Genomic DNA, 22849 nt, shown 5'->3' with positions numbered 1-22849 from the left:
TGTTTCTCTCCTTTGCTCAGCTCAGGACTCAAAACATGCAGATAGCCTGAACTCATCACAGACAAATGGCATGTTTACACACACCAAGGGACAAAGCATGGCTTCCAAAATGAGACAAAGTGTATAGAACTCAAACCAACCTTTTGTTTCAACTGCTGCAGGCTAGTGTTTATGATCTGTACAGTTCAATTCAGAGACATGAGATCATTACCCTTAATGTTTCAGAGGGGTGAGACCATTAGACCATAAAATATAGGAGTGGAATTAGATCAATTAGCCCATTGGGTCAGCTTAGCCATTCGATCACAGCTGATATATTTCTTAACTCCATTCTGCCTTCTCCCATAACCTTCGATCCCCTTACTAATTAAGGGCCAACCTATCTCTGTCTTAAATACAGTCAATGACTTGGCCTCCACAGCCCTCTGTGGCAATGAGTTCCACAGAGTCACTACCCTTTGGCTGAAGAAATTCCTCATCATCTCAGTCACTGCAGCCTCACAGCGCCAGGGACCCAAGTTCAAATCCCGCCTCGGGTGACTGTGTGGAGTTTGCATGTTCTCCCCGTATCTGCTTGGGTTTCCTCCAGGTGCTCCGGTTTCCCCTCTCAGTCCAAAGATGTGCAGGTCAGGTGAATTGGCCATGCTAAATTGCCCATAGTGTTAGGTGCTTCAGTAAATGTAGGATAGGGGAATGGGTCTGGGTGGGTTAATCTTCAGAGGGTCGGTGTGGACTTGTAGGGCCAAAGGGCCTGTTTCCATACTGTAGGGAAACTAATCTTAAAAAAAATAAATTCTAAAGGGTTGTCCCTTCACTTTGTGGTTTCTATCTCTCCTCCTACTAGAAATGCCTTTCCACATCCACTCTATCCAGGCCCTCGGAATTCTGTTAATTTCAATGAGACTGCCTCTCATCTTTCTGAACTCCGTTCAGTACAGATCCAGAGTCCTCAACTGCTTCTCATCTGATAAGTCCATAATCCATGGTATCATTCTTTATACCTCCTCTGAATCCCCTCTAACACCAGCATATCGTTCCTTAGCTGTGGTGCCCAAAACTGCTCACAATAATCCAAATGTGGTCTGAACTGCTTCAGCAGTATATCTCTGTCTTATGTTCTAGCCCATCTTGAATTTCAAACATTGCATTTGCCTTGTTGCCAACTCGCTTGCATGTCAATCTTAAGAGAATCCTGAATCTGAACTCCCAAGTCCCTCGGTGCTGCAGATTTCTGAAGCCTTTTCCCATTTTGAAAACAATTTGCATCTCTAGTCATTCTACCAAAGTGCGTAATCACACACATCCATATTATATTACCACTTCTTTGCCCCTCTCCTATCTTGTCTGAGTCCTTCTGCAGCCTTCTCACTTCCTCAATACTACATGTCCCTCCACCTAAGTTTGTGCCATCTGCAGACTTAGCAACAATGCCCTTATAGTTCCTTTGTGCAGATTGTTAACTTATAATGTGAATAGTTGTGGTCCCAACATGGACTCCTGTGGAGATTATTGCCCTGAGTGTTTCAGTGATGTCAGAGAGGTGAGATTACCTCCTCCTTTTCCTTTAACAGCGTCTCGAGCTCTTCCACTGATTGGCTGAGGTCCGTATTTCGAGTTGCAACTGTTACAACTGCCTCACCTTGTGATTCGAGCTCAATAACCTGCAATTGGTGTGTGGATAGGAGAGAGGGTGGGAAAGGGGTAGGAGAGGAGGAAGGAGAGAAGTGGTGAGGTGTAGTGGATGGGACAGGATTAAGAGTGAAGGGTAGAAAAATGAGAAAGGTATAGGGGTGGAGAAAGGTGTATGTGGGGTAAGAGGCAGAGGATAGAAAGGGTTGGAGATGGCAAGGTGAGGGAGAGAAAACAATGAGAAATTATTAGCTACCAGCAGAAAAGCACTTCTTTCACTTTGGGGGAATTTGTGGGGATGCACACTCTCACACAAAAGTTTATGGGTGAATTTGTATTTGCAGAATTATATTTGCAGATATATTCTATTTTGCTCAAAAAATGCACAACCTGCAGACAGTCAATATATATAATAATTTGTAAATTCCACTTTGGAAATAGAACCAGTCTGACTCAAGATTGGGATACAGACAGACTCTAACCTCACACCTTTAATGCATTGTCTGAGCGAGATGTCATCTTTTGTTATAAAACCTTAACTTATCTCAAGAAGGTGTGATGTGCTACTGAGACTTTATAAAGACTTTATAAAAGAAGGTGACTTCAATGAAGTTCTGGGATTTACAAATTAATGAACTGAAGTCTGCAACCCATTCTAAAAGATAGAAAACTGAACAACAATCCAGGTTTGTTCAAATATCATTTCAGTTGCATGACGCTGTAATCTTTTGCTATAAGTTCTGTCTTATGATCTTATAGTCCACAACCACCTGATGAAGGGGCAGCACTCCAAAAGCCAGTACTTCCAAACTGTAACCAGGTTTGTGATTTTTTTTGGGGGTGGGGGGGGTGGGGGGTTGCTTGCTAAAGTCAGAGTCCTAGGATCCTCTAGCTTTGGATTTTAGTGTCCACCTCGTATTAACAGCAGCAAAGGATGTCACTAACTCAGTAACATTTTTCTTCGGCTTGTGAGAGATCATCTGGCTCCAGTTATGCAAAGAGATGTCAGGGGCCAGGCACCGAGCTGGCATGGAATGGATAAATCCAGGGGACAAGAGTGCTGTTCCATTACCCCTGTCCACCGAGCCAGAGGCGTTCCTGCAGTAAGACTCTCACCCGGTCTCGCAGTTTTTCTGTCTCTTCTTTATAAGCTGACAGCTGTTTTTTCCATTGCTCAACAGTGACATTTGACTCATGCAGTGCCTGAACCAGCTTCGCGTTGCTCTCCTGCAGTGCAAACAGCTCCAACTCCCACTGTGACTCCCCAATAGAGCTGGAGATGGAGAGAGGGACAGAGTATCAGTAACATCAGAATGGTGAGATTATTGATGGGAGGAGGTGGGAGGGATGTGAGATTCAATACAAAGAGTGATCTGCAGAATACAGTTCGCACCTGACCCTCTAGAAGTTATTTTAACCTCTCCCTCAAGCCAGCAAACAGCCCAAGATCAATAACCATTTCGCAGACAAATCAGACAACTCTAAAATCAGCATTCCCACCCCAACCAGGACATTGGCAGTTCTGTACCAGTTAGGTGCTTATTTGACCAGCACAGACTCAATGGATGGAAAGGCCTTTTTCTGTGGTGTAGACCTGTATAGTAACTGGAGTACCAGACATAATTTGGTCACCTTACTCAAGGAGAAACATAACTGCATTAGAAACAATTCAAATGTTTGTCTTATAAAGAAAGGTTGAGCAGTTTAGGTTTATATTCTTGGAGTTTAGAAGAATGAGTGAAGTGATTTTATTAAAACATAAGATTCTGGTGGGGCTGGGCAGGAGAGATGCTAAGAGTATGTTTCCATCATGAGGAAATTAGGAATTAGATGACAAGAGTTTCAAAATACATAGAAATGTAGACAATAAGAGGAACAAGCCAATTGCGCCCAATTAGCTTGCTCTGCCATTCAGTATGATCATGGCTGATCATCCCACTCAGTCCCCTATTCCTGCTTTCACCCCATGCCCTTTGAATCCTTTAGCCTTAGGAATTATATCTAATTCCTTCTTGAAAACATTCAATGTTTTGGGCTCAACCTGTTTTGGGTCAGCTATTGTTCCTAATATATAAATGGTTTGGAAGAGAATTACCAGGGGATATAGAACCCCGACAGTGCAGAAAGAGGCCATTTGATCCATCGAACCTGCACCGACCTTGCATACTACCCAGACCCAGCTCCCCACCCTAATCTCATAATCTTGTTTTTATCATGGCTAATCCACCTAATCTGCACATCGTTGGAGTGTGGGGGGGATCCGGAGCACCCAGTGGAAACACATGCAGACTCATGGAGAACGTGCAAGCTCCACGCAAACTGGAATCAAACATTGGCACTGTGAGGCAGAAGTACTAACCACTGTGCTGCCACAGGTTTAAGATAGAAGGGGATAAGTTTTAAAGAAGATGTGAGGGGCAAGTTTTTATTCCACAGAGGGTGGTGACTGCCTGGAATGTACAGCCAGAGGAGGTGGTGGAAGTGGATATGATAGCAACGTTGAAGAGCCATTCTTGACAGATACATGAATAGGCAGGGAATAGAGGGATTATGGACCACAAGGCAACATGAGGTTTTCAGTTTAGAAAGGCATCATGTGTTGGTGCAGTCTTGGTGGGCCGAAAGGCCTATACCTGTGCTCTACTGTTCTTTGCCCAAATCACACTGAAGTAACTCTGCACTGTTCACTCTCTCACCCAGCTTTATATTAGCCTGCAAACTTGGAAATATTATATTTAGTTATCTAATCTAAATCATTATATTGTGAATAACTGGGATCCAAATACTGATCCCTGCGGTACAATACTAGTAACTGGCTGCCACACGGAAAAAGATCACTTTATTGCTACTTATGTTTCCTGTCTGCCAACCAGTTCTCTAACCCTGTCAAGTACACCATCCCCAATCCCACGAACTTTAATGTATAACATGACTGCTCAGTGGTTAGCACTGCTGCCTCACAGCACCAAGGACCCAGGTTATATCCAGCCTCAGGCAACTGCGGAGTTTGTACATTCTCCCAGTGTCTGCATGGGTTTCTGCCGGGTGCTCTGGTTTCCTCCCATAGTCCAAAGGTGTGTAGGTTAGGTGGACTGTTCATGATAAATTGCCTGTACTGATCAGGGATTGGCCACTAGAAATATGGGATTACAAGGTTAGGGTGGGGGCTGGAGTCTGCGTTTGGAGGGTCAGTACAAACTCTGAGCTGAATGGTCTCTTTCTGTACTGTAACGATTCTATTCTACTCTAATTTTACATGTTAGTCTGTTATGTGGGACCTTACCAAAAGCCTTGTGAAAGTTCAAGTAAACCACAGCTGCTAGCTCCTTAATTAACTTTATTAGTGACATCCTCAAAAGATTTCAGTACATTCATCAAAAACATAATTTCTGTTTTGTAAGTCCAAGCTGACACTATCCAATCTTGCTGCTGTTTTTCAAGTGGTCTGGTATTAAATCTTCAACATTGGACTCTACTACCAATGATAGGCTAACCGGACAATAATTTCCTGCTTCTCCTTACCTCCTTTTTTACCATTCCATTAAGTCTAAAATCTTGAAAGGTGAACACCAACACATCCACTATTTTGACAGCCACTTCCTTATGTACTTTGGAATGTAGATTATTGGGTCGTGGGGATTTATCGATCTTTAATCCCATCAGTTTACCCAACCCTATTTCACTATGAATACTGATTTCCTCCCTGTCCCTACACACCTGGTGTTCCCCAATATTTTTGAAACATTATTTGTGTCCTTCTTGTGAACACAGAAGCAAAATATGTATTTAATTGGTTTGCCTTCCCTTTGCTCCCCATTATAATTTTCTTTGTTAATGATTGTAAGGGACCTATATTTGTCAAATAAGGGAACAGCTTGTTTAAACAGGATAAGACTTGAGATGAGCAGGAATTTCTTCTTTCAGCGGATTGTTAATATATGGAATTCTCTCCCCCAGAGAAAAGCGGAAGCTGAGTCATTAAATATATTGCCTGTCAAGTTTGAGAGATTTTTCATTAAAAAGGCAGGGAGTCAATGATGGTGGGAGGCCACAGTCCGATTGGCCATGATTTTATTGAATGGTGGCTCATGAGGTCGATTTTTCCCCTTCAAGCTGGACCCCATCCTGACCTGGAACCATATTGTTGCTGTTCCTTCACAATCACTGGGTAAAACTGCTGGAAGTCTTTTGCTAACACTACTGTGGGTGTTCCTATTCCCCAAGGACTGCAGTGGTTCAGGGAGGTGGCTTATAGCTGGGCATTAAAGGCTGGCCCTGCCTATGATGCCCTCATCCTATGAATGAATTTTTTAAAAATTGAGCTATCATAGAGCTGAACAACACAGAAACAGACCTTTCAGTCAAATTTGTCCATGCCGACCAGATATCCTAAATTAATCTAGTTCTGTTTGCAGGACTTAGCCTATATCCCTCTTAAACCCTTCCTCTTCATGCACCCATCCAGATGCCTTTTAAATGTTGTAATTGTATCAGTCTCCACCAATTCCTCTGGCATGAGTCATTGCAATCAGAATTGGGATACCAAATTGAATGTCTCTCCTAAATCATTAGAGTCATAGAGTCTTAGAGATGTACAGCATGGAAACCGACCCTTCGGTCCAACCCGTCCATGCCGACCAGATATCCCAACCCAATCTAGTCCCACCTGCCAGCAAATGGTCCACATCCCTCTAAATCCTTCCTATTCATATACCCATCCAGATGTCTTTTAAATGTTGCAATTGTACCAGCCTCCACCACTTCCTCTGGCAACTCATTCCATACACACAGATAACAGCTTAACCAGCTTCAGGTAGAAATGGAACCTGGGCCCCTCTTGCATAGGCAGCCTTAGTGCCATGATATTAGATAAAGCATATTCATAATCAGCATCTCCCATTTCCTGAGTATTACAATGAGTGTTAGGCGACAGGAAAATTTAAAATATTTCAGAGTGATCCAGCACTTCCTGACAGTACTGACATAATTGAGGAGAGGTTGTTACCATTTCCTGTCTGTATGTCAACTGACAGTATGTGTGGTTACACATGATTGGGAACACAGACTAAGATGACAGATACTTACCCCTGGGCGAAGAGTGTCTTAAGACGAGCACTATCCAGCATCACTTCCCCATCACAGCTCTCTGAGTGGTACAGTTTTGGACCACTGCTCCCATTCGCACTGCCTGGTTGCAATGGAGGTGAATGAAGATCTCCTGACAATTCCTAAAGCAGAGCGGACATTTAACAAATCGATCCTCACCACCATAGACAAATACTAAAATAGGACAAGAGACATGGGAGACCAATCATAACACTCATCAACATTCCAAGAATATAGGAATCTCGACTCGAGAACATATGCTGATGTATAAACCATGGGAGCAACAGGAAATATTTTAGGAGAATGAGCATAAGACAGAGTCAAGAGATAAACAAGTGAGAGAGAAAGAATTAGGAAGAGGATAAAGAGACAGAAGGCAAGACAGAAAACAAGAATAGGGGTATGGGTAGAGGGGGGAGCGAGGGAGGGAGGGGGAGAGAGAGAGAGAGACACACACACACAAGGTTCGAGCCACAGAGAGAGAAATTCTTAAAGAAATTTAGAAGAGATACAAAGAAAATGCATAGAGAAAGAGAGACAGTCAGTAATAAACTAAACATCACAGTTTCAGGATAAACTGCCAGATGAGGAGAGGTGTCTTTAGTAACATGGTTGTGTGTGTTTGGATTTCTCTACCACAGGGGTTTGTAGATGTTAAGTTGTTGAATATATTCAAGACAGAGGTCATCCATTGATATCATATGGGTTGAATTGGCTGAAGACTGGTATGTGAAATACTGGGGACCACTGGAGGAGGCAGAGATTGACCATCCACTCAATTCTGGCTGAAGATTGTTGCAAATGCTTCAGCCTTATCTTTTGAACCGATGTGCTGGGCTCTTCCCTCATCGAGGATGGGGATATTTGTGGAGGCTCTTCTTCCAGTGAGTTGTTTGATTGAGGTTGTAGGTTTGCTCGCTGAGCTGGCAGGTTTGTTTTCAGACGTTTCATCACCATGCTAGCTAACATCATCAGGGAACCTCCGGTGAAGCGCTGGTGTTCTGTCCCGCTTTCTGTTTATGTGTCTTGGTTTGTTAAGGTGGGTGATATCATTTCTGTTTTTTTTCCTCAAAGGTTGGTAAATGGGGTCCAAAACAATGTGTTTATTGATGGAGTTCTGGTTTGAATGACAGGCCTCTAGGAATTCCCATGTGTGTCTCTGTTTGGTCTGTCCTGAGATGGATGTGTTGACCCAGTCAAAGTGGTGTTTTTTTTTCTGTATGTAAGGATACTAGTGATAGTGAGTCATGTCCTTTGGTGGCTAGTTGGTGTTCGTGTAATTTGGTGGCAGTTTTCTGCCTGTCTGTCCGATGTGGTGTTTGTTACAGTCCTTGCAGGGTATTTTGTAAATGAACTGAAATAGCTCCTGATGAACCTAAAGGACCCTATACCAACAATCAGCAAAACTAATGTCATTTACAAAATACTCTAGAGGGACTGTAACAAACACTACATTGGACAGACGGACAGGAAGCTAGCCACCAGGATACACAACAGCAACTCGCCACCAAAAGACATGACCCACTATCACTAGCATCCAGAAAAAAGGCACCAGTTTGACTGGGACAACACATCCATCCTAGGACAGGCTGCACAGAGACACGCGTGGGAATTCCTAGAGGCCTGACATTCAAACCGGAATTCCATCAATACGCACATCAATTTGGACTCCATTTACCAACTGCTGAGAAAAGAACTGGAAATGATATCACCCACCTTAACAGACCAAGAGACACCAGCAGAAAGTGGGACAGAACACCAGCGCTTCACTGGAAGCTGACTGATGATGTTACCTAACATGGTGACAAAACATCTGAAAACAAACCTTACCACTCAGCGAGCAAAGTTACAACCTGAACCTCATCCTGAGCTACAAATCAGCTCAAACATTGATTGTTCGTCACCATTCACAACTGGATGAGGCAGCATAGCCAATCTTACATCTGATCTGTTAGTTGTGGGATCACTTAGTCCTGTCTATCACTTGCTGCTTATGCCGTTTGGCATACGAGTAGTCCTGTTTTGTAGCTTCACCAGGTGGACATCTCATTTTTGTTTTCAGTAAGCCTGGTGCTGCTCCTGGCATGCCCTCCTGCATTCTCCATTGAAGCAGGTTTGATCCGTTGGCTCAATGGCAATGGTAGAGCTAGTGATATGCCAGGCTTTGAGGCTGCATTGGAATGTGATGCTAGTGCTGACGGTCCATAGTACCCCATGGATGCCCAGGCTTGGGTTGTCAGAGGTCTGTCTCATTTATTGATATTGCCACACAACTTGATGTAGAACATAGAACATTACAGCACAGTACAATCCCTTCAGCCCGCAATATTGTGCTGACCTGTGGAACCAATCTGAAGCCTATCTGACCCACACTATTCCATTCTCGTCCATATGTCTATCCAATGACCATTTTAATGCCCTTAAAGTTGGCAAGTCTGCTACTGTTGCAGGCAGTGCATTCCACACCCCTACTATTCTCTGAGAAAATAAACTATCTCTGACATCTATCTATATCTATCACCACTCAATTTAAAGCTGTGTCCCCTCATGCTAGCCATCACCATCAGAGGAAAAAGGCTCTCACTGATTATCTTATGCATCTTGATTAAGTCACCTCTCAACCTTCTCTCTAAAGAAAACAGTCTCAGGTCCCTCAGCCTTTCCTCATAAGACCCTCCCTCCATACCAGGCAACATCTTAGTAAGTCTCCTCTGAATCCTTTTCAAAGCTTCCACATCCTTCCTAAAATGCATTGACCAGAACTGTATGCAACACTCCAAATGTGGCCGCACCAGAGTTTTGTACAGCTGTCGTATGATCTCATGGTTCTGAAATTCAGTCTCTCTACCAGTAAATGCTGATACACCACATGCCTTCTTAACCCTATCAACCTGGATGGCAACTTTCAAGGATCTGTGTACCTGGACACTGAGACCTCTCTGCTCATCTATACTGCCAAGAATCTTATCATTAGCCCAGTACTCTGCATTCCTTTTACTCCTTCCAAAGTGAATCACCTCACACTTTTCCGCATTAAACTCCATTTGCCACCTCTCAGCTCAGCTCAGCTCTGCAGCTTATCTATCTCTCTGTAACCTACAACATCTTTCATCATTATCCACAACTCTACCGATCTTAGTGTCATCTGCAAATTTACGAACCCATACTTCTAGGCCTCATCCAGATCATTTATATAAATGACAAACAGCAGTGATCCCAAAACAGATCCTTCCAGTACCCTCTAGTAACTGAACTCCAGGATGAATATTTCCCATCAACCACCACCCTCTGTCTTCTTTCAGCAAACCAATTTCTGATCCAAACTCTAAATCACACTCAATCCCAGCCTCCGTATTTTGTACAATAGCCTACCGTGTGGAACCTTATCAAACGCCTTACTGGAATCCATATACATCACATCAACCGCTTTACCCTCATCCACCTGTTGGTCACCTTCTCAAAGATCTCAATAAGGTTAGTGAGGCACGACCTACCCTTCACAAAACCGTGTTGACTATCCCTAATCAACGTATTCCTCTCTGGATGATCTTCTCCTGCTGAACACTCTCTGCTCATTCCTGAAGAAGGGCCTGTGCCCGAAACGTCGAATCTCCTGTTCCCTGGATGCTGCCTGACCTGCTGTGCTGTTCCAGCAATAAAGTTTCAACTTTGATCTCCAGCATCTGCAGACCTCACTTTCTCCTCTCTGGATGATTAAAAATCCTATCTCTTAGAACCCTTGCCAACACTTTACCCACAACCGAAGTAAGGCTCACAGGTCTATAATTTCCAGGGTTGTCCCAACTCCCCTTCTTGAACAAGGGAATAACATTTGCTATCCTCCAGTCTTCTGGCACTATTCCTGTAGACAATGACGACATAAAGAGCAAAACCAAAGGCTCAGCAATCTCCTCCCGGGCTTCCCAGAGAATCTGAGGATAAATCCCATTCCACCCAGGGGACTTATTTATTTTTACACTTTCCAGAATTGCTAACACCTCCATCTTATACACCCTTACCCCATCCAGTCTAGTAGCCTGTATCTCAGTTTTCTCCTCGACCACATTGTCATTTTCCAATGAGAATACTGACGAAAGTTATTCATTTTGCACTTCCCCTATCTCCTCTGACTTCACGCACAACTTCCCACTACTATGCTTGATTGGCCCTAATCTTACTCTAGTTATTCTTTTATTCCTGATCTAGCTATAGAAAGCCTTAGGATCTTCCTTGATCCTATCCGCCAATGACTTTCCCTGTCTCCTCCTGGCTCTTCTTAGCTCTCTCTTTAGGTCTTTCCTTGCTAACTTATAACTCTCAAGCACCCTAACTGAGCCATCACATATCATCTAAACATAAGCCTCCTTCTTCCTCTTGACAAGAGATTCAACTTCCTTCGTAAACCATGGCTCCTGTGCTTGACAACTTCCTCCCTGCCTGACAGGTACATACTTTTCAAGGATCATGTGGAGCTAGTCCTTGAATAAGCTCCACATTTCAATTGTGCCCATCCCCTGCAGTTTCCTTCCCCATCCTATGCGTCCTAAATCTTGCCTAATCACATTGTAATTGCCTTTCTCCCAGCTATAACTCTTGCCCAGTGATATATACCCATCCCTTTCTATTACTAAAGCAAACATAACCAAATTGTGGTCACCATCATGAAAGTGCTCACCTATCTCCAAATCTAACACCTGGCTGAGTTCATTCGCCAGTACCAAATGTAAAGTGGCCTAGCCCCTTGTTGGCCTGTCTACATACTGTGTCAGGAAACCCTCCTGCACACATTGAACAAAAACTGACCCATCTAAAGTACTTGAATTATAGTATTCCCAGTCAATATCTGGATAGTTAACATCCCCCATAACAACTACCCTGTCACTCTCGCTCATATTGAGGATCATCTTTGTTATCCTTTCCTCTACATCTCTGGAACTATTCAGAAGCCTATAGAAAACTCCCAACAGGGTGACCTCTCCTTTCCTGTTTCTAATCTCAGCCCATACTACCTCAGTTGGCAAGTCCACAAACGTCCTTTCTGCAACCGTAATACTGAACTTGACTAATAATGCCACACCTCCCCTTCTTTTACCATTTTCTGTTTTTATTGAAACATCTAAATCCTGGAACCTGCAATAACCATTCATGCCCCTGCTCTACCCATGTCTCCGAAATGGCCACAACATCGAAATCCCAGATACCAACCCATGCTGTAAGCTCACTCACCTTATTCCAGATGCTCCTGGTGTTGAAGTTGACACACTTCAGACCACCTTCCCGCTGCCGGTGAACTCTTGCGATCTTTAAATCTTATAATCTTATTTCTGATCTCACTACTCTCAACCTCCCATATACTTGAACTACAATTTCAGTTCCCATTCGAAGAGCATTAGCAAATTTCCCCCCCCCCCCCCCCCTGGATATTGGTACCCCTCTGGTTCAGGTGAAGACCATCCTGATTGTAGAGATCTCACCTTCCACAGAAAGAGTTCCAATTATCCAGGAATCCAAAGCCCTCCCTCCTGCACCATCCTGTAGCCACATGTTCAACTCCTCTCTCTCCCTAATTCCTCACCTCGCTAGCATGTGGCACGGTAACAAACCAGAGATAGCAGCTCTGTTTGTTCTAACTCTAAGCTTCCATCTGAATTTCTGCCTTAAATCCCCATCCCTCTTCCTACCTATGTTGTTGGTGCCTATGTGGACCATGACTTGGGGCTTCCCCTCCCTCCAAGGATCCTGAAAACATGATCAGGGACATCACGAACCCTGGCACCTGGGAGGCAACACACCAATCATGAGTCTGTCTCTGGTACCCAACAGAACCTCCTGTCTGTCCCCTAACTATGGAATCCCCAGTGACTAATGCTCTGCTCCTCTTCCCCCTTCCCTCTGAGCAACAGGGACAGACTCTGTGCCAGAGATCTGTGCCCCATTGCTTACCCCTGGTAAGTCATTCTCTCCCCTCTCTCTCTCTCTTTCCCCCCCCCCCCCCCGCGCCACCTCAAACAGTATCCAAAACACTACACTTGTTATTGAAGGGAATGGCCACAGGGATCCTTGTACTACCTGTCAGTTCCCTTTCTGACCCCTGACAGTAACCCATCTACCTTCTTCACGTGGCTGTGGAATAACTACCTCCCTGTAACTCCTCTCAATAACCCCCTCTGCCTCCCTGTGAGGTGGTATCAATGGGTTTTAGATGGACACTGCAGTGGTCACTCTTACTAATTCTGTTATGGACACATCTGTAGCCCACAGACTGGTAAGGTTGAGGTCAAGTGTGTCTTTCCCTCCTGTTGGTTCCTTCACCACCTGCCACAGATCCAGTCTAGCAGCTATGGCCTTTAGGACTTGACAGATTGAGTAGTGCTACTACCAAGCCACTGTTGGTGATTGATAGTGAATCCACCACCACCAGGGGCAGGCAATAAGTGCTGGCCCAGCCAGTGATACCCATGTCCCATGAATGAATGTAAAGTGAGTGATCAAGAGATTAAGACATTGTGGGTGTATATTATAGATAGTTTTCATGACTGTGAGAAAGAGTATGATCATACTCAAGTAAGGGAGAGAACATTGAGTCAGAGAGTCTGAACTCATTAAGAGTGCAAAAGAATGCAGGATAGTTAGAGATGGACACGTGCATTAGATCTGAGATAAAGTGAAGTAGTGTGAGACGGTGAAAATGTATTGAGAGAGTGTAAATGTCTGGATGCTAAGCGTGTGTGCGCGTGTGAGTGAGAGAGAGAGACAGAGAGAGAGAGAAACTGTAAGAGAGTGTGAGGACGTTATTTGACTTTACAAAGTAAGACAGATGGGTTGTACTCAGTCAGACCTGGATATATTTCAGTAGCAGTACTTCCTTTCCTGAGCCAACACCATTTCATTCACGCTGAGAGATCAGTGAGCACAACTGCTGTGCAGTGACAGGGAAAAGCAGAGTCAGAAAGGGACTAAGAGACAGAGACAAGGAGGTGGGGAAATTGCGGGTGTTGGAGTGGGCTAGAGGGCAGTCACTTTGGGCTCCATATTACATCAGGAAATATTCTGATAAATATTTTTCTTTGTGTCGATGTTGTATTGCAAAGTTGCACCAAGTCCCTTTGGAATAGGTTTTACCCAGGAGATGGCTGGGCTCCGATGCTACAGCTGCTGGTTCCTCACTCCGGATTCCCTAATCCTGATCGCTGGTCTGATTGGTGAGGATTATTCCAGGGAGGATTATCTGATACTCTTCAGAGCTCTACATTACAATGATCACATAATCTGATAGGGAAACATAATGGGACACAGACTCCTGCAGGGAGCTATTATTTGCCACACATTCTTCCCTGTCCAATCTTTCATGACCTCATTAATAAATCAAAAAGAACTAGCCACAGGAAGAAAAAAAGAGCAGTTTCCGAGACCCTGATCTTAATTCATTTAATGGTGTCAGTAACATATTTACGCTGGTATGTTTACTGAAAACAGCATAGAGTGAGCTCTACTCTGAATCTAACCCCATGCTGTCCCTGTCCTGGGAGTGTTTGATGGGGACAGTGAGAAAGAGCCTTACCCTCTGTTTAAAAGTGTGGAGAAAGCTCACTTTTTATTTTCAAAGAGTAGAGGCAAGTTTACTTAGAGTTTTATTCTGTATCAAAACACATTCTGTCCATGTTCTGGGAGTGCTTTATGGGGCAAGAGTCTTTTATGGGAGAGAGCTTCCCACTGTATCTAAATAACTAATCCCAATGTTCTGAATCTGCTGGCTCAGGATTCTGGTAGATGTGATTGCATTTTATTTTACTCCGTGTCTAGGGTAAAAGATCAGATTATTTTTGGGTCTTGTCCTATATAGCTGACTCAAGTGAGATGAATGAATTGTGGGACTGAGGTTTATTGCAGCAGCTGATCCACGTGAATGAGTCTGTGACCCACTAAATCTCCAGCTTGACTGTGCTTAAATTCTTTTTCATTGTTTTTAAGACACAGAATGAGGAGCAACAAGGATTAGGGAATCCCAATCCAGCCAGATCCCAAAGATCTCAGTGCCTGACCAGCAGCAATCCTAGTCTGAGTTTGGTCACTGTCACTTGATCGTTCTTGCAGTGAGATTCAGTTGGGTATTCCTGGTCAGAGTAGTTCAGTCCCATTCCTCAGTCAGTTTCCCTCTATCTGTCTAACCCTGTGCTTCTCACCTAGGTCCCCCTTGTCACCCCATCCCTACCTCACAACTCTACCACTTGGTCACTCTTGGCTCTCCCAGCGTCCTCTTTTTGTTGGTCAAATTCTTTCTATCGGTAAGTCATTTTACTCAGCCGGTCACTCCCAGTGCAGCTCTGTATTCTCTCAATGAGAAATGAATGCAAAATGTAGCCAGATATGTACTGCTGAGGCTGCATAGGCTCTGGTTAGATTGCATTTGGAACATTACAAGTTCCATATCTAAGGAAGGATGTATTGGCATTGGAGGGTGTCCAGTGGAGGATTACAAGAATGATTCTGGGCTGAAGGACTTGTCATATGAGGGTTGAGGATATGACAAGGGTCATTTGAGGATGGGTTGAGGGCTCTGAGTCTAAAATCAATGAAGGGTGAGGGGGAATTTGATTGAAACTTACAGGATACTGAGAAGCCTGGATGGAGTGGATGTGGAGAGGTTTCCATTTGAAGGAGTGACTAGGACCCAAGGGCACAGCCTCAGAGTGAAGAGACGACTCTTCAGACTTGACATGAAGAGGAAATTTTTCAGCCAGAGGGCAATTACTCTGTGGAACCCATTGCCGCAGAAAGCTGTGGAGGCCAAGTTATTGAGTGTAGTTAAGACAGAAATAGATGAGTTCTTGATTAATAAGGGGATCAAGGGTCACAGGGAGAAGATTTGAGAATAGGGTTAAGACCTATGGTGGAACAGTCTTGATGGGCTGAATGGTCTAATTCTGCTCCTATATCTCATGGCCGCCTTTTGCTGCTGAAACTCGTTTGATTAGAAATCACCAACAGACGCAGCAGTATTGAATTTGACAGGAGGGACATTAACTCTGTCCTAGAAAATAGGTAATAAATTCCACAGATTCACCACGCTCTGGCTGAAGCAATTCCATCTCATCTCAGTTCAAAAGGGTTGTCCCTTTACTCGGGTTGTTCCCTCAGGTCCTATTCTGTCCAATTAGTGAAAACATCTTCTCCACATTCACTCGGTCTAGGCCCCTCTGTATTCTGTACGCTTCAGTGAGACTCCCCACTCACCCTTCTAAACTTCGAGTATGGATCCACAGTGCTAAGCCGCTCCTTATATGATGGGCCCTTCAGCCTAGGCATCTGATGGGGCAAGGGCTTGGTGTTTTGGAGGACAGGTGGGTAGGACCTAAGGTAGTTTGCCCCCGATGCGCACAGTGCGCTCCATGAAGGATGTCCAGCCTGCCTTTTAATTGCTGATGTTTCGAAAACAGCCTGCCCATGTCCAACCCCATTATTCAGGTCAATTGGTTTGGCAACAAGTTCAATTGCCTGTTATTTATTAAAATAAGTGGATAGACTGCCAATTTTTCCACCTGCCCTGCACCTTATTATGGAGAAGACTGGTGCGGCTGGGAAAGCACAGACTGGACACAATGCACTCTTTTTGGTAGAGGTTTTAGAGACACAGAGTGGGATTTATGGTGTAATTTTTATGCGATGATGGTACTAAAACTCTCCTCGGTTTCCCGGTTGATTGTCGTTACCTGTGGGGCTGCAATGTCCAGTGCAGGGTTTGTTAACTCAGTTTTATCCTGGGATTTCTCTCTTGTTAATCGTGCAGCTTCTTTAACCTCTTGAAACCTTTCTGCAAACTTTAACAGAACAGAAACATCAGAAATCTCTTCATTCCACAGACGCTTGGCTTTAATCTTCTGATTCCACTGCCTCACTCTGTGCACCACCAACAATATCATTTTAAACAGTAACTCAGTAGCTCTGAGACATCCTGGAGTTGTGAAAGTGGTGAGACAAATATAAGATTTTCATTGACATTGCAACTTATTGTATAATCTGCAACTCCTTTTTCTGTTCCAATCCTTGAAGCCGTGGAATGTTTGATGTCCCCAATAATCAGCAGTGTTAGAATTGTTATACCACATCACGTCACTCATTTCACACCAAACTTAGTTTTACTGCCATCTCTTTAGCCTGTCTCCTAAGCTCTGACTGTGCAGACCTCTTCCTGATCTGTTGATCTGTTCTTATTTCGCACCAAGCCATGGCACTTTGCCCACAGTCTTTCTAATTTCTGGATCCTTTGCATGCCTTATATCGTGCACACATTCGGTGGTCATCTATCTCTCTGATCTCATCCTGTTCTGACCTGCTGCCCCTCTTATATGTGATAGAGATAAACAGCAAGGAAACAGACCCTTTGGTCCACTCAGCCATGCTGATCAGATATCCTAAATTAATGTAGTCTAACTTGCCAGCATTTGGTCCATATCCCTCTAAACCTTCCTATTCATATACCATCCAAATGCCTTCTCAATGTTGTAATTGTACAGCCTCCACCACTTCCTCTGGCAGCTCATTTCTTACATGCACCACCCTCTGTATATAAAAAAAATTGCCTCTTCGGTCCTTATTAAATCTTTCCCATCTCACCTTAAATCTATGCCCTCTAGCTTTGGACTCCCTGACCCTGGGGAAAAGACCTTAACTATTCACCCTATTCATGCCACTCATGATTTTATGAACTTCTATAAGTCACCCCTCAGCCTCTGACACTTCAGTGAAAATAGCCCCAGATTATTCAGCCTCTCATAATAAATCAATTCCCCCAACCCTGGCAACATCCTTGTAAATCTTTTCTGAACCCTTTCACGTTTCACAACATCCTTCTTAGAGCAGGAAATCCAGAATTGAATGCAAAATTCCAATTGTGGCCTAACCAAGGTCCTGTACAGCCACAACACAACCTCCCAATACTATACTCAATGCACTGACCAATAAAGGCAAGCATACCAAACACCTTCTTCACTATCCTAACTACCAGTGACTCCACTTTCAAGGAACAATGAATCTGCACTCCAAGGTCTGCTTGTTCAGCACCACTCCCTAAGGCCCCACCATTAATTGTATAAGTCCTGCCCAATATGTCTTTCAAAAATGCAGCACATCAGTTATCTCCCAACCCTTGGTCTAGGATGCTTTGCTTCATTACAACACTGTTGAATATAAGTTGCTGCTGTTCTCACTCCTTGTGGGGAATCAAGTTCCTGGCTCTTTACTCTGATTACTCGGTTGCGATAATCACAGAAGGTACCTGTGAAAGTTGCTGCTCTGAGTTGAAGCCTAGACCATAAACGGTGTTGGCACGGCTATCAGCCCATTGGCCAAATTTTTGCGAGGTTTTGGTGAATGACATATTTGGGGTGATGGTGCTGTTGATAATTGCCTGAAATCAAAAGAATTCATTAAATTAGGATTACAGTAAATTAATTCCAGACTAATTCTGATCATCTTCCCGAGATTCAGTTGGGCAGAAAAAAATGGTGAATTTGATGATGGTGCTGATGAGGACTGACCTGAGAGAGGGGACGAATAACTGTGGAAGTGGAGTGATTTGATTGTGGACGGCGAGTGTTAGACTGCCATAGAAAGCTACAGCAGAGAGAAAATATCTTCAGCTTATCAAGACTGCACTAGTGAAAATCCTGCACCTCTTCTCATCCCATTTTCTTGTACTTGGCCTATTGCCTTGTTTGCCTTGGCATTGTAAGTGCACATCTGACCAGACCGTTTATACTGTCCTGAAATCTAAAGCTATACTCCTCCCTAATTAGACTCTTTCAATTTTTTTAATCATCTGTGACTTACTGATCAACCCTCCCACCTTCGATTCTAAATCATTTACATGTACCGCAAACAACAAGGGCCCCAACGCTGATCCCTGTGGGATCCCACTGGACACAGGTTTTCAGTCACAAAAACACAGTCAACTAGCGCCCTTTGCTTCTTGCTACTCAGCCAATTCTGGATCCAATTTGCCAATTTTCCTTCATGGGATCCCATGAGCTCTTCCTCTCACCATCAGTCTCCCACATAGGACCTCATCAGCCTTGCTGAAGTTCAAGTAGGCTATGTCAAAAGCATTGTTCTTATCTATACATCTGGTCACCTCTTCAAAAAATTCAATCAAGTTGGTCAGACATGACCTGCCTTGAATAAAACCATGCTAACTTCTTGATTAATCCCTGTCTCTCCGATTGTAGATTAATTCTGTCCCTCAGACAGTAATGTAAGACATAACAGGAGAACCAGGTCATGCGGTCCATCGAGTCTGCTCTGCAATTCAGTCATGGCTGACATGTTTCTCATGTGAGACTGCAGATGCTGGAGATCAGAGTCGAGAGTGTGGTGCTGGAAAAGCCGGTCAGGCAGCATTCGAGGAGCAGGAGAATCAAAGTTTCGGGCAAAAGCCCTTCATCAGGATTGAGGCTTGTGAGCCAAGGGGGTGGAGAGATAAATGGGAAAGGGGGGTGGGGCTAGGAGCAAGGTAGCTGAGAGTGCAATAGGTAGATGGAGGGATTGGGGTTAATGGTGATAGGTTGGAGAGGAGGGTGGAACAGATAGGCGGGAAGGATGATGGACAGGTAGGACAGTTCAAGAGGGTGGTGCCGAGTTGGAAGGTTGGAACTGGAATAAGATGGGGGGGAGGGAAAATGTGGAAACTGGTGAAATCCACATTGATCCCATGTGGTTGGAGGGTTCCAAGGTGGAAGATGAGGTGTACTTCCTCCAGGCGCTGGGTGGTTAGCAGTTTGGACTCCCCTATCCTAGGGAAAAGACTTTTGCTATTCACCCTATCTATGCCCCCGACACCTGCACCAACCAGCCCCACTGCCCTGTGGCCAAATGCTTCAACTCCCTCCCGCTCCGCCAAGGACATGCAACGTCTTCCATTGCCACACCTACACCCGACGCCTGGACAAAGAACGTCACATTTTCCGCCCTGCAACCCTCCAACCACACGGCATCAAATGTGGATTTCACCAGTTTCCTCATCTCCCTTTCCCCCTCCCACCACCATCCCATTTCCAAACTTCCAACTCGGCACTGCCCTCTTGAACTGTCCTACCTGTCCATCTTCCTTCCCGCCTATCTGCTCCACCCTCCTCTCCAACCTATCACCATTAACCCCACCCCCTCCATCTACTTATCACACACTCAGCTACCTTGCTCCCAGACCCACCCACTCCCATTTATCTCTCCACCCCCTCGGCTCACAAGCCTCATTCCTGATGAAGGGTTTATGCCCAAAACGTCGATTTTCCTGCTCATCGAATGCTGCCTGACCTGCTGTACTTTTCCAGCACCACACTCTCGACACTGACATGATTCTCAATCTCATTCTCTTGCCTTCTCCCCTTAACTCTTAATTCCCCTACTAATCAAGAACCTCTCTATTTCTGTCTGAAATACACTCAATGACTTTGCCATAAAAAGCTGTGGAGGCCATTAGTTCCACAGATTCACCATCCTCCAGCTAATGAAATTCCTCCTCATCTCAGTTCTAAAAGGAAATTCCTGACTCCAGCGATTCCTGAAAGCTCACTATCAATGTCATGACAATCTCCTCAGTTGTCTTCTTCAGAGCTCTGGTGTGTAGTCCATCTAGTCTGGGTGATTTATCCACCTTCAGACCTTTCAGTTTCCCCAGCACCTCCTTAGTGATGGTCACTACACTCACTTCTGCCTTCTGACTCTCAAAGTTCTGATAAACTGCTAATATCTTTGCTGTGAAAATTGATGCAAAGTATCTATTCAGTCCCTCCACCATTTCTTCATTCCCCATTACTACTTCTCCAGCCTCAGTTTCCAGCAGTACAATGCCCACTCTTGCCTCTCTGTTACCTTCTAGATAGCTTAAAAACAAGTTTTCAATCTTATTTTATACTTCTAGCTAGTTTACTCTCATATTTCATTTTCTCCCCCATTTTTTAATTATCCTGTGGTTTTTAAAGGCTTCCCACTAATTTTATACCATCCCTGACTTCCTTTGTCAGCAATAGTTGCCTCATCCTCTCCTTCAATTGTTTCTTCACCCTTGGGATGAATCTCTACTGTGCCTCCTGAATTATCTCCACAGATACCTGCTATTGCTGTTCCTCTGTCTTCCCTGCTAGGCTCCCCTTCCAAATCAACTGTGGCCATCTCCTCCCTCGTGACTTCACAGTTACCTTTACTCAATTTGTGATACCATTATAAGTGATTCCAGCTTCTCCCTCTCAAACTGCAGAATGGATTCTATCATACTATGGTCACTGCTCCCTAGGGGTTCCTTCACATCAAGCTCCTTAATCCAGTCCTGCCTCATTACATATCACCAAATCCAGAAGTCTGATTCCCTAGTGGGCTATACCACCATTTGCTCTAAAACAAAACCATCTTCTAGACATTCCACAAATTCCTTTATTTGAGATCTGCTACCAATCTGATTTAGAGTGGTGCTGAAAAAGCACGGCAGGTCAGACAGCATCTGAGGAGCAGAAAAATCGACGTTTCAGGCAAAAGCCTTTCATCAGGATTCCTGCTCAAAACATCAATCTTCCTGCTCCTCGGATGCTGCCTGACCTGCTGTGCTTTTCCAGCACCACTCTAATATTGACTCTAATCTTCAGTATCTGCAGTTCTCACTTTCGCCTACCAATTTGATTTTCCCAGTCCACCATTACTTCCAATAGTTTCCCACTGCTGAGGTTAATTGAATGGCTCTCTTGCAATCATCTGGCATTTCTCCTGTGGCCAAAGAGGAAGTGAAAATTAATGCCAATGCCCCTGTCATTTCTTCCCTTGTCTCACTGAACAGCCTGGGACACATTTCATCCAGGTCTGGAGATTTATATAGTTTTAAGCCTACTAAACCATTCAGAATCTCCATTCTTTAATTAATTTCTTTAATTATATCACAGTGCTTCTTCCTGATTTCTGAACCAACATTGTCCCTCTCACTGGTGAACAGTGATACAAAGTATTCATTTCAAATCCAACTGACGATCTCCAGCTCCATGCCCTAACTACCATTGTTGACCTAATGGATCCTATCTACTCTGTCCACAGTTCCCATTTTACTCTTAATATACATCTAAAAGAAATTGGGATTTTTCTTTAGTTTACAAGCCATTATCCTTTCATGTCATTTTTTTTTTTGCTCTCCTAATTTCCTTTGTATGTTCTTCCTTACATATTCTATACTCTGTTTAGTCTTCTGCTGTTTTGAATACTTGGTATCTGCCATAAGCTTCCCCTTTTTCTCTTTTATCAAATCCTGATATCCAGGTTTTGCTGGATTTGTTAGTGTCATTATTTATCTTTATTGGAACATGCTTGCCCTGTAATCTCCCTGTTTCCTTCCTGAATGTGTCCAACTAATCTGACCCAGATTTACATACAGGTGTGGATTGGCAGTGATCGCAGTGCGGACAGGGAGCAATGATGATGGAGACTGGAGTGACTGTACTGTTTACAGGGATGTGGTGTGGGTACAAGGATCCAGAAGAGTTTTACTGCCATTATCTGGGGTGACTTCAGTTCCTGGGTCCGCTCAGCCCTTGATACCTTAGTTCCACCGACACTAATGATCCGATAAACGTTGCGTGTACTGTCGTAGAAGAAGGAGACGGTAACAGCATGCTTGCTAGCTGGAATCCAGTTTCGTTTGGTTGCTGGGTCGATCTGGAAAACATGGGCCCGTGCACTGAAAATCGGCTGCTCCCTACAACAAGAAACCAAGATTCAAACACTGACTGTAAAATCCGAAAGTTACCGTCACCGAAAACAACCCATCTCCAAAACTCCTCAACGTTAAAATGATCCCGAGAACTCTCACACTTTTAGACACTACCATTTGGATCCAGATCTCTCTCACTCTCGTTGGGATATAGGAATCTTCTATAATTAACTACCCATTTCCGACTGAGAGTAGAGATAGTGATTTTAAAACATCACTGGGGATTAATATTGATTTTCCTCTGTTTGGGCTCAATTTAAACAGTAGCAGTTTCAAAAGAAAAATGCTGGATTCAACCTTAAGCAAGACATTAAACTCAAGCTCCTGTCCACCCTCTCAGGTGGTTGAAAAATAATTCCACAGGACTATTTT

General features: G+C 44.0%; 1 protein-coding gene across 1 annotated transcript in view; it reads right to left on the bottom strand.

Annotated features, from left to right (window-relative positions):
- The window catches only part of LOC122565064 (homer protein homolog 3-like), a gene marked incomplete at its 5' end in the record, with an annotated part of 29102 nt that extends 6623 nt beyond the window's left edge, over positions 1–22479 (bottom strand). Inside the window, 6 exons of the mRNA XM_043720694.1 lie at positions 1551–1661; positions 2746–2902; positions 6715–6857; positions 16446–16553; positions 18011–18142; positions 22306–22479. Coding sequence (XP_043576629.1) covers positions 1551–1661; positions 2746–2902; positions 6715–6857; positions 16446–16553; positions 18011–18142; positions 22306–22479 — 825 coding nt within the window. The remainder of the gene's footprint in view (positions 1–1550; positions 1662–2745; positions 2903–6714; positions 6858–16445; positions 16554–18010; positions 18143–22305) is intronic.
- Positions 22480–22849: the final 370 nt, after the last annotated feature.

This window comes from Chiloscyllium plagiosum, chromosome 31 (genome assembly GCF_004010195.1).
Source record: "Chiloscyllium plagiosum isolate BGI_BamShark_2017 chromosome 31, ASM401019v2, whole genome shotgun sequence".
Taxonomy (NCBI): Eukaryota; Metazoa; Chordata; class Chondrichthyes; order Orectolobiformes; family Hemiscylliidae; genus Chiloscyllium; species Chiloscyllium plagiosum.
The sequence above is the reverse complement of the archived record's forward strand: the minus strand, read 5'-3'. Positions and strand labels throughout refer to the sequence as shown.